The sequence below is a fragment of the Neofelis nebulosa genome, chromosome 9 (assembly GCF_028018385.1).
Source record: "Neofelis nebulosa isolate mNeoNeb1 chromosome 9, mNeoNeb1.pri, whole genome shotgun sequence".
In the NCBI taxonomy this organism is placed as follows: domain Eukaryota; kingdom Metazoa; phylum Chordata; class Mammalia; order Carnivora; family Felidae; genus Neofelis; species Neofelis nebulosa.
In genome coordinates this window covers 122,882,680-122,895,002 of record NC_080790.1, presented here as the reverse complement: position 1 = coordinate 122,895,002, position 12,323 = coordinate 122,882,680, and the positions used below count along the sequence as shown (strand labels likewise).

At 50.6% G+C, this 12,323-nt stretch overlaps 1 protein-coding gene across 7 annotated transcripts in view; it reads left to right on the top strand.

Moving 5' to 3' along the window:
* CHD6 (chromodomain helicase DNA binding protein 6) overlaps nt 1–9,566 on the top strand; it is a 209,800-nt gene extending 200,234 nt beyond the window's left edge. For all 7 annotated transcript variants that reach the window (XM_058685611.1, XM_058685610.1, XM_058685606.1 and 4 more), the window contains one exon: nt 6,281–9,566. In XM_058685611.1, coding sequence (XP_058541594.1) covers nt 6,281–7,177 — 897 coding nt within the window. In that variant the 3' untranslated portion in view covers nt 7,178–9,566. The remainder of the gene's footprint in view (nt 1–6,280) is intronic.
* Nucleotides 9,567–12,323: the final 2,757 nt, after the last annotated feature.

The following is a 12,323-nucleotide window of genomic DNA, read 5'->3' as shown; positions in this document are numbered from 1 at the left end:
TCACCCTTTACCTCCAAAACTTTTGGTTTAAATTTGTACTTTAACTATTTCCAAAACTTGATAATCCCCCGTTCCCCATTACAGTGTAGAGAGTTCAGGGAGACCTTAACCCCTGTCAGGAGTCTGTTTCTAGTGTTAACAAATGTCATTATTGGAAATTTCCACTTAAGACATTTCCTCCTAGTCCATCCTCACTGGTGATGAAAAACAGCTGACTCCAAGCCCTGTCTTATTCCTCGTATAGAATCATGAGCCTGGAAGAGACTTCAAAGCCATCTGTGAAATACTTGTAGCCTAATGCATCTGAGTTAACTATAGCTCAGAGTAGAGTTGTAATAGCAAAGATAGAACCTCTAGGGGGCAGTAATAACACTGCAACCTGAAAATGTGTCAAGCTTAGGCAAATCATACATAAATGCACTTCTTACTTCCTAAAAGTGCATCCTCCCCAAACAGGGAGCCTCTCAAGAGCCTCCTGGGCATCCACCCCTCTTGGGTTGTCCCCCCAAAAGCATGGACTTTCCTAAATGCCTTCTCCTCCAGGCTCTGCCAGCTGGGGTTTTCCTTGGGTACGAATTCCCTGCTTAGTGAGATTGCCTGGATGTGATTTTCTTCTTTCAGCTCCAGAAGACCACCCACCCTAGTCATTTCCTCCTCTTGCAGAAGGAAGTTGTTACTTAGTGTTTTAAAGGAGGCTGTGACCGATGTCACCTGGTGGGTTGGTCTAGCAGCTCTTCACACATACCTGCTCCTCCCTCATCCCCATCCCCCACAGCAGCCACTCCGGGAGTGGGGCTGGGGCCCCGTCCCAAGGTCGGAAGCTTGTCAGAAAGCTTATCACACTGGAAAAGCTGCCCTTTTGCCCCTCTCTTGCTTTACTGTCAGAGTGTCGCTCCCACCCCTTTTCTTAGACCTCCTTGTGCTGTGCAAGCTGACACAACTGTAGTTCTCAGCCCAGCCGTCTTTCTCCAGCCCTCATGCCGTCTCCCCACGTTCTCCTTGTGTCTCCACACAGGGCGTCACATGGAAGGCATCCAGGAGAGACTGTGGTCCTTGCTTTGTTGTAGCCTCTGAGCTCTTGGTTTTAGAGACGTGTCAGAGAAACCACGTGCTTTCCTCCTTGGCCCTCTTATTTCTTTCTATGTCTAACAATTTCCCTCATGTTCTCTGGAAATTAATGCTCATCACTCTCCTACAGATGCTGACCCCTTGCCAGAAAACCCATTTCTAAGCCCTTCTTGCAAGCCAGCCTCTTACCAGGATGCACTTTTCCTCCCTTGTTAAATAAACACAGTCCCTGCCTCGGAGGCCCTTTTCCTGCAGTAAGGCCAGGGGAGGAAGCACTTGTCTGCCCGGTCCTCAGGGCTGCCCAGCCACGCCACTGGGGAAGAGCCAGCAAGGCCCAGACAGCAACACGCTGCTTGACCCCAGGAGGGCCAGTTTCCCCTCAACGCTGTCTCCCACAGCTCCTGCTGGGACAGGAGCCCTCCGGTGTCTTCCCATGGAGACCTCACTCCCCACCCATCCTACCCCTGCTTCTGGAAAACAGATTCAAATCAAGAAACCTCTTCCTTCCTTCAGCCCTTCTGCTGTGTGTGCTGTGGCTCGGCCGGGCGAGCTCCACCAGCCACGGTAAGGCTGTGGGATTCAGCTTTCAGGATGCCCAGTACATAGTGGGCGCTCGTGAGACGTGTGTGTGTGTGTGTGTGTGTGTGTGTGTGTGTGTGTGTGCATGCACATACATACGTAAGTTACATTTGTCTAGATGCGTGTATAGATTTTTTGTTTCTTGTTGAGCCATTTGACAGTAACTTGCAGACATGAGCCCTCACCCCTACATGCTTCAGCCTGTGTCTCCTAAGAATATTTTCCTACCTACTAACATTATCACACATGTGAATATTAATATCTAATATCTAGTGTACATTCAGATTTCCTGAATTGCCCCAAAAACGTCTTCTAGGGCTAGTTTTTGTTTCATTGTTTTGTGTGTAGGAATTTTAACTTTGCTTCCACACATACCTCCTTTGGTTTGTTAGGTCTCTCTTCAGTCATGAATATTTGTGGGCTAACCCTCCTAACCATCCTGGGAGGAGCAAGGAAGTTCTGGTCACCATCTTCTCCTCCTCCTCTACCAGGAGTTAAGTTTGAGAGCAAGAATCCACAGGCTTTGGAATACGTGCTTCTGTGTATTGGTGAAGATGTCCTTCTAGGCTTGAAAGAGCAGATTTACCTCCAGTGTTGCTTAACGTCTGACTCTCCTGCTCCCTGCTCTCCTTGCCCTCTCCCCAGGCTTCCCTGGAGGAGGAAGCAGATTTGCTCTCAGGGTATAATTACCAGGAGGGAAAGCTGCCAAAGCCCAACTTGGCCGCTGTGTGTGGTCGCCTAGCTGCTGGGAGGGGCACCTGACTAGGGTGGGCAGCAGCTGGGCGGCTGGAGGGACCGTCCCTCCCACAGGAAGTGGTGAGAGCTGACTTCCTCTGCGAGCACCCCTCTTGCATGGCAGTAGATGAAGAGCCGTTGTCTTCACCCCTGGGACCTTTCTGCTGCTGCTCATCCAGCCTGAAGGGGAGAAGGCAGTATGCCTCCTTGGCAGGTTCCCAGTTCTGAAAGGGCTCAGCACTTTCTCTATGTCAGAGGCTCACAACAAGAGCAGGGGAGGAACATTTCTGGACATCCTGATGCCGGAGGGGCATGCCAAAGATCCTGCGGGATATAGGGCTTGACGAGGTGTCTAGCCCTAGATGCCCCAGATGCCCAGATGTTAAAGAACATCTGGTTCATAGCAAATTGTTGGAAAAGAAGATGGAGGCATTGTTTATCAAGCTCTGGGTTTACTTCCTAACATAAAGGCTTCTCAGATCAAACACACCCTCTACTGGAGAGTTAGGAGGGAACTTTGTGGGTATAAAGGAAAAAGACACACCCCAACACCTTTCTCTGGCTCGCGGCTGTGGCTGGGCTGCAGGGAAGAGGTCCTAGAAAAGCCCTGTGGTCCTGTTGCAGCTCCCCTGGCTGGGGCCCTTGGCTGACTGGTGTGCGTTACAAGTTCTGCTTTTAGCCTGGCCCTGGTCCCTCAAGTGCTACTCTCTCTGTTCAGAAATAGGAACCAGGCAGGGATTGCTCCCCAAGTGATCATCCCCAGAGCCAGGGTGAGTGGCTGTCCAGCACCCTGGACACACCGGCCCAGCGAAGAGCAGGCACTGGTCACGGGTGGGAGTAAGAGCCAGTGTGGTGAGGTGCATGCGACAGCCAGGCTGGGAAGGGTCTGCTGTGCCCCTGGGGCAGATCCCTGCTTCTCCCACTTTGTGAGAAAGAAGTGGGGCGCTAAGCATGACAGTATCACTGTTCCCTCAGTTCTGCTAGTTTAAACCGAGGCTTCTGGAGAAGAGTTTTCTTGTAGTCAACCATCATAAAGCTTTTTGCCCGTGATCGGGTTTTTCTTGAATATTCTCTGGGAAATTGAGGGAGAGATGTAGGACTTCAAAAATAACCTTATTCCTGGGGACTTGGGAACATTCAAATACACATCTTTCACATGTACGAATCTGTAAATCCTTTGTGAAATGGCTGTGACAATTGTCCTGACCCCTCAGGGATGGTGGGATGACTAATGCACATGGAACCCTTAACGTCTGCCTGACACAGGGCAGGTGCACATTTAGTGCACTGTCAGTACTCCTGCTGCTCTTCCAGTCCCCACTGCCCCTCTGGGATGGCCACGGTCCTGTCCACACTGCCACTACCAAGGTCCCCATGCCTCCGTTCCCAGCCGCTTCTCGTTTGGCAGCCCACCACACGGGTGTGTTGACCGAGGACCCGTGTTACCAACTAACCCCATCTCTACAGCTACCCCTTTAAGCAGAGATCTGTTGGAGTTTCTAAGGATTTGCTTCTTTAACAGTTAGGCAGAAGAGAGGCAGGGAACTGAATGGAGATGCCAGAACTCCTGGATTAAAGTTTGAAGTAGAGGTCCTTAGGAGGGTTGTGAAGAGACATCTTTCTTTTTTCTTCAAAAATTGTTCTCAAAAATTTTGAGAGAGAGAGCACGCACCCATGTGCAAGCAGGAGAGGGGCAGAGAAGGGGGAGACAGAGGATCCAAAGCAGGCTCTGTGCTGATAGCAGTGAGCCTGATGTGGGGCTCAAACTTGCAAACTGTGAGATCATGACCTGAGCCGAAGCCGGACGCTCAACCGACTGAGCCACCCAGGCGCCCCAAGGTTGTGAAGAGTCATCTTAACTATTCTCAGACCTGGCTGTCAGTCTCAGCCCTTAGGTATCTGTGGACTCCTGACTTCCTTTTCCTATTTTCTTTAGCAGTCCTGGCCCTAATGAAAGTATTTTTCAGGCCCTTCTGGTGTCTCTTGGTGCAACCTGTCCCTGCCTTCTCACTCCAAGTATGCTCCAGTAAGGACTGCAGCCGGGGCCCTGCATCTGGGCCTCAGAGTAGACTGGTGGAGTATCAACTGTGTCTTATCAGGTCCCCACTCCCCACTGCAGACTTGCAGGAAGGGAAGGCGTGCATACAAACAGCTGAGCATCCTGAGAAGGCAGCAGAGTCAGCCGTAGAGAAGCGTGGGCTCCTCCAGCATCGGCGCAGGGGGGCCTCACTGTTGGGCCCTCCCACGTCATGCTGCTGTGCTGGGGCCTGTCCCGGCTTCCACATTCCAGCCCTGATGGTGACCTGCGTCCCCAGTGCAAACCCACCGTGATGGATCCCTAATGGCCACTCAACATCTTTAGCCTCATCGTTGCTGTGATCAAAGAGAAGGTGGCAGAATCACACCAGCTTTGTAACAGGACCCACGAGGAGAAGCCCAGGCAGTTAAGGCTGCTTTCCTTCAATGGCTCAGAAAGGAGAGAGGACTTCCAGGGACCACAGGGAAGGGCTTTTTCTCCATGCTCTTCTCCACAAAGATTGAGACTGCTCAACGGCAGTTGTCCCAACTTGCCTTTGAGCCCGTGGACACGCACCGCCTCCATGAGCTCAATGACAGCAGGGAGGAGCGGGAGGCAGTAGAAAGAGGGAAAGGTGTGGTTTCCCGGGTGACTCAGGGGTTCCATGCAGAGGGTCCTGAGAGAAATCTCTCCCTTTCTCTTGCTATGGGGATTATTTGTGCTGCTTTGGGAACAAATTCAGAGTTAGGTATGCTGTAATTGCACCGGTTTGTTTAATTCTCTCTCTGCAACCAGACGGGAAGCTCTGGCAGAGTGGGCTCTCCGGCAGGCTCTGGTACATCCTCGTCGCCCCCCAGAGCCCCTGAATCACGGTCACGAAGGAAGGAGCGCATAAGGCTGCAGCAAGCCCACTGCCAGCCTGGTGCTTTGTCCGCCGTGTGGCCTACCACTCACTGATGCCGTTGGAGCAGCAGGTTCCCTGATTCCCCATAGTAAATCGTCCGCATGGCGGTAGCAGAGCATGCGTGGTGCTGGGTGACCCACGTGCCAGCAGAGCTGGATGGCGGGCCGCGTGGTGCTTAGCCCCGGGGTTCTCCACCAGCTGGGAAAACCAGAGCACGGCCCTCTGATGAGAGGGAAATTAGACTGCCTCCCTTGAGGGAAACCAGAACATCAGTCACTATGATGTGTTTCCCCAGCCACATTAAGAATGCCCTCGTCTCCTCAGCAAACATGTAGACACCCTGTTTGGTGACAGAGTTGTCCTGCAGGAACTTGTGACCCACAGGGAGTGAGGTATGTGTGGTCACTGGCACCCCTCCAGTAAGCACTTGTTCCTGTGGGTCGGGTAATGTGCTGCACACTTTGCCTCCAGTAAGGCCAGAGAGATGTCATGGTCCTTTCTCACTCGCACTCTGCGAGTCTAGCTGAGGTGGCCCGAGTCCCACATCTAGTTACAGAGCTGGGACCAAAATTCAGGTCCATCTCCTGCAAAACTTTGTCTCCCCTACTCTGCTTTGTTGCTTCTGTGTCACAAGGAAGATGAACGCTCGCTTTGGTCAAGGCCTTGCAGCTGTAAGTCTCGCCTAAGACCTGCGTGTCCTTAGCTGGGCTCCAGTTCCCAGCTCTCTGACGAGCTCCTCCAGGGAGTGGATGCCGCTGTCGTGTGCTGGTGGTGGCTGGCTCTCGGCCTCCCAAGCCAACGACCTCAGGCGCACCTAGGCTGGAGAGCTGTCGAGGCAGGTAGGCAGGGGGCTCCCACTCAGGTCCTTGGCGGAACAGGGGCAGTCTGGCCCAGTGCAGAACCCTGGTCTTCATCCCCAGCCCATCACCTACCCTCCAGTAACCTTCGGCGTCTCGTGTTTCTTTGTCCTTTTGCAGGGATTTCTCCCAGAAAACAAGTTCAATCACACCCTGGCCGAGCCTGTTCTTCGAGATGCGGGCCCCCGAAGGAGGGGGAGGCGGCCTCGGAGCGAGCTCCTGAAGACCCCTGCCATCGTGGCGGACTCTCCCTCGGGGATGGGGCCACTGTTCATGAACGGACTGATCGCTGGGATGGACCTGGTAGGACTCCAGAACATGAGAAATCTGCCAGGCATCCCCCTCACGGGCCTGGTGGGGTTCCCGGCCGGCTTCGCCACGATGCCCACGGGTGAAGAGGTCAAAAGCACCTTGAGCATGCTGCCCATGATGCTGCCGGGAATGGCCGCCGTGCCCCAGATGTTCGGTGTCGGGGGACTCCTCAATGCACCCATGGCCACTGCCTGCACCAACACCGCTGCAGCGCCTCTGTCAAGCACAACAAAAAGTGGCACAGCAGCGACCGAAAAGACTGTAGAAGACAAGCCGAGTAGCCATGATGTAAAAACGGACACATTAGCTGAAGACAAGCCTGGTCCTGGTCCGTTTTCTGATCAGTCCGAACCTGCAATAACTACCAGTAGTCCTGTGGCTTTTAACCCCTTTCTCATCCCAGGAGTGTCCCCTGGACTCATTTACCCATCCATGTTTCTGTCCCCGGGCATGGGCATGGCTCTGCCAGCAATGCAGCAGGCCAGACACTCTGAAGCAGTAGGTCTGGAGAGCCAGAAGCGGAAGAAGAAGAAAACAAAAGGGGACAGCCTGAACCCCAACCCAGAGCCTGCTCCCGGGTCCGAAAAGGAGCCAGGCGGCGATCAGAACTGCCCCGAACCCAGGGCCCCCGTCCCTCCAGAGAGAGGACATGTGGCACAGGCCAGGGAAGGGGGCCTCAAAGACTCCAACAGTGACACCAATTAGAACTGTTTCATTTAAGAAATGATTGTGACTTGTAAGTTTCTTATCCCATAAAGGTTTGTTACTTCCCTCACTCCACCTTCATAAGAACCTGTGTTTCCATAAGTAATATTACCTACCTAATTTTCTGAGAACTGTGGTCACAGATGTTAATAGTTGCAGGGTCTTGCCACTTCATTAGCTGAGTGTCGTCGACCTAGTGTAGGAGGCACAGAATTCTCATTCTGTTACCCAGTTGTTCATTCCAGCAACCGTAGCTAATACAGTATGTGGTGACACACCCTTCCCCCTTCTCTTCCAAGTTCCCACTCACCTGAGGAGGGACAGTGGCAAAAGAAAGCTGTCTAGGGATTTACCATCAAAGGGCCAAAGAACAGAGACAGAGAGGAGCTCTTTTTTCCGTGAGCTGTGTTGAATGGGAAGAATCTAATGGGGAAACCAAAAAGCACAGAAGAAGGAAGTGCTCGTGCGTATTTTTTAGTTAAGATATTTCCCTATTTTATCATGAGGACTAAATGAGTAGTGTAGACAGAAGTATATAACTAATGGTTGAAAATGCATATATTCATTTCTTTAGAAAGCAAAAACCTTACTGGTAGTAACAGGACATCCCCCTTAATGGTTTTTCAGACACCTGCAGCAAGAAGGAATACTGACGAGGCATTATTTTATACACATGTATGCCGTCTCCCCCACGTAAAGATCGTTCTCAGTATGGAAAAGCTTTACACACCGGGGTTGTTGCCGGCAATGGGGGCGGGTGAGGGGCTCGTCCTCTGTGGGGCTGCACACTGCTCACCTCACTCTCAAGAATCGCTCCAGCCACCACCAGGCCCTCACAAGTTTTTACTTTGTGCTCCCCTTCACCAAGAGTAGGGCTCTTTCTGGAGCCTTCGAGGATATAGTCACTCAACACTTTTACACTTTGCTAGGTCCCTTCGTCAAATTATTTGAGGTTGTCCGAACTGGTGTGTGCCACCTTTATAAAACGACTGTGAAAATTTGTTTCTTCTCTCCCATTTTTTTTTTTTTTTTCTCTATTCGGTTTCCATTACACAGTTGGACCCAGATTCCAGATCAGGTTAATTGAGACTGTTGCAAATTAACATCATTTTCCCTTCTCACTCGGGAAGCACCTGCCTGAGTGGCGCTTAACCCTGCCTGCGTTCCCCTCCCACTTGTGTCCCGCACTCCAGAGGGCCGGTCGTGCTCTGAGACTGGAAATAAGCTCGTGGTTCAGGACTTGGGGGGCACAGGGCCCGTGCGGGGGCCGTCGGAGACGTTGGAAGTGCTATTGGTACCAGTTTCACTTGGTGTTGCCACAATTTACTGTATTTTTTACTTTTCCTGTTACAGTTTTGCTAATTTATCAGAAGGTCCAAAAGTTTGACATAACTATTTCAGTTTGCATTATTTATTTATGATGCTTTTGTCATTGTCTTTTATACATTTGGGATTATAAATTATGTAAATGTTAAAATGAGCATCTCAAAGAAGTCTGTTAAATTGTGACCGAAGAAAAAAATAAGATGTATCTTCGAACGGTGGAGTTATGAATCAGAGATAAAAATCAGAAATTCTGTAACCGATCGCAGAAGAAGAAAGAATCCGTTGATTGAACAAATCCTATTTAATGACATCTTTGTAGCATAGATGGTCGATAATGCTGACAACAGATTTCTTAGAAATGCTGCTCTCTATTTAACTAACATTTTGTTCAGTTTTGCCTCCAGTGGAAGCAGAAAGGGTTTTTTCAGCTGTTAAATCCTAAAAATCAATATAATTTATTTATGTAAAAAAAAAATCACTCAATCGATATATTTTTGAACCTTTTAAGTACTAATTTTCTTTTTATCAAGTAGAAAAAAAATGTATTTGCCCTAAATCCTTAAAATACAAATGCTATAAAAATTCATGTATCTTGAAAGCCTTACTGCAAATGAGTATTATAGACATCCAGCAGAGCCTGGGTTTCCTTTGTTGTCCTCGTTGTTGTTTTGTATGGAAAAGCTGCTTTCCCTAGGTTCCACTTAGAACCTCCAGTAGGTCACAGGGTTCAATATGGATTTGATTTAAAAACCCACCAGCATGCTAAACCCCTTGTTATATCTTACCGAACCTGTATGTTTAACTCTCTGGGTGTTTAGGCTTATATTTGACTGCTATTGTGTCCCTGTTTGCAAAATGAAAATGACACTCTGTGGATTATTTGCTCTGTAAGGCATAAGTGCTTCTTATGATTATTTTGACGTTTCCAAGAGCAAAAGCCAAATTTAAACTCTCTTCAGCAAACTTGAGCCTTTTCATCTAAGTTCCATGTCACTCACAGCCATAACTTTCCTTGGTCATTCTTCACCCCGTGTCTTACATAATAAATTGTCTGTGGTCTTGATCCTGGATTTAAAAAAAAAAAAAAAAAACAATTTTAAAAGTCAAATTCAGTGGCACTTGGATGTCTCTTGCTGCCTGGGCCTTGTATAAATACATCATCTGCACACAGCAGTCCACGGTCTTTCCGAGTGCCCACTTTGTTCTGGGCACGCTACTGGGGGCTTGTTAAATATCCATTCACGGGGGTTGATTTGCCTTATCTCTTGACCCACCGGCACACCTGGTTAAAACACGTGCTGTAGAAGGGAGAGCAGTAGAGTCCCTGCTTCCCGGACCTGGGGCCCGAACGCTCCAGCCGCTCCACGCTCCAGGCCCCAGCCCCAGCCGATGCCTCAACGGCACCACTTTCTAGAAGCCCCGCCTCAAATCACATACCTGGGACCTCGGGGTGGGGGAGGGGGGGCGGTGGAACCACTGTGGGATCGGAACAGGCCCCAAAACACAGGAGTGCCTCAGAATTCTTAAGGCTTGTTAAGAATTTGGTGGCCCTTAGCTTTCTTCTCAAGCCCCAGAAGGACTGTGTCCGAAGTTGTCGAGGAGACTAGCAGGAAAGTGCTGAAGCCCTGGCCACACAGCCAGACACCCACCAGTTTCACCCTCGCTGGGTCACCACTAGGGGCCGACGGATGGCGGCTGAAGAGCCTGGAGAATGGGTGAGGCATTGTTCTCTAAGACCCCAGAGTCCTCTGCTGTGGTTTTCCAAGTCAGGGTGTATTCCAGTCTTTGCAGCCCTCCAGTCCAGACGTGGGGAGCCCTCCTTCTGGGAAGAGGAATAATTTATGCAGAATAAGTAATAAATAGTCTTGGTTTCACTCTTAAGCCCCGAGGCTGCCCCAGTAGAGTCTGCTTCTGTGAGGGCAGAGGAGTGCAATTAGTTTAGTACGTTGGGCTAGTGTTGCAGTGTTTTGTGTGTGTTTGCCATAAGTGACCTCATTTGTCTTCAGAGCGTCTTGGTTACTGGGTAGAGGGCGCTGGCATCCAGTGTGCCTAATGAAAGCCACTGGAAGACAGCAAAGCTGTGTCATCAATCACAGCAGAGCTGGGGCTAACCTCTCCGTCCCTCCAGCCTGCGGTTGGAACAGGCCAGCCTTTGTGATGCCAGCCTGGGACCCCCTCCGCCTCAGAGACCAGATCTGACTGAGTGACTCTCAGGAAAAATTGGCACCGAGGAAAACGGAACAGTTGTGGCCACACCCTCTGGAAAACTTTATGCTTGATTCATTTATAGTGAATTCCTTAAAATGGTTTCTTGCAAGAATTGCTGTTCATTTGCCTGGTCTGGAAACCACAGAAGGATGGTCTCTTAGGTCAGTAGTGGGGTTCACCCAGCCCAGTGACCAGCACCTTGGGTTCCAGACCGTGGCTTCTCAAAACCCAGTCTCTGAGGTACAGAAGCATGAGGGCAGGTGCTCAGGACCTTGGTGCATGCTGCCTGGGTGGCCAGCTCTGGGGCCACCCTCATGATCCAGACTCGAGGGGGTATGTGGGGTGAGCCGAGTACAGATCCTGCGAGGAAGGTGTTCGTGGGATCAGTTTGGATGTGCCTGAAGCTAACGCTGCCGAGCCGAGACAGTCCTGTTGTCGGATTTCTGGCTCTGCCCTTGCCCGAGGCCCAAGGACAAAGGAATGAACTAGGATGGAGAGAGGGGGGCAGAGGGAAGAGAGATGGGGCTTCTGGGGTCAGGGGGAGGGGCACATCCCTACCTTCTCCAAGCCTCCGTTTCCTCATCTGTAGAACAGGGCTAATTGTACCTCGCAACCTAAAGGATTGATCAAAATGACCAGTGTCGGGTGCTGAAAAGTATGCTTGCATATGAGTCATGTATCTTTACCGCTTTTGAGTAGCCGGTGAGGGGAGGAGCACCAGTCTCCTGTCCCCTGGAAGGAGGGTAATCAAATCAGGGATGAGGAAGGTCTTGCTCTAAGTCCCAAGATCCTCCTGGATCTCTGGGGCCTCCTTCAGTATAGACTTGCCAGATGGAGGGGAGAAAATGACACCCAGTTAGTTTTAATTTCAGATAAACTAATTCTCTCGGTATAAGTATATTCCAAGCAGTATTTGGTACATAATTATACAAAAAACTTTTATATGGCATTCAACTTTAACTAGGCATCCTGTATCTTCTCTGATAACCTCACTCAATGTAACAGTGCACATTTATTTAGCAGGCACCTCCTCTAGTTAGAGCTTGTTCTAAGTGCTTTATGGCCATCCCCTCCATCCCCTCAGTCACTCAAAAGTCCCCATTTTACAGATGAGAGAACTGAGGCCCAGAGAGGTGAAATAACTTGTCCAGGCACCCAACCTGTAAACGACAAGAGCTGGGATTTGGGGACCCAGAAAGACAGATTGCAGAGCCATTAGCCAACCAGGGGATCAGCATGGGCATCTAGTCTGGGCATGAAGCAAACTGCCTTCTGGTGCAGCTTTGAGAAATAGGGTGATAGGAATGGTGAGCAGGGGAAGGGGCTGGGGGGCCAGCTGCCATGAGCGGGGTAACTGGTGGGGCGGGGGGGAGGTGTTTCCTTCCCATCCTGCTGTGCTAGCCTAGGGTCATTCTTGGAGTCTCATTCTTGGTGCTCAGACACACCAGGCCCAGGCCTAAGGGGCCACGCGAGAAGCAGCGTCCAGTCTTAGAAAGAAGTGGCAGGGGTCTGTGTAACTTCTCAGCCAGAAGGGCCAGAGGGAAGTTGGCCGGGACCGAGAGGAGGGGGATCTCGCAAATGACAGGGAAACCAGCCTCCCAGACAGCAGACC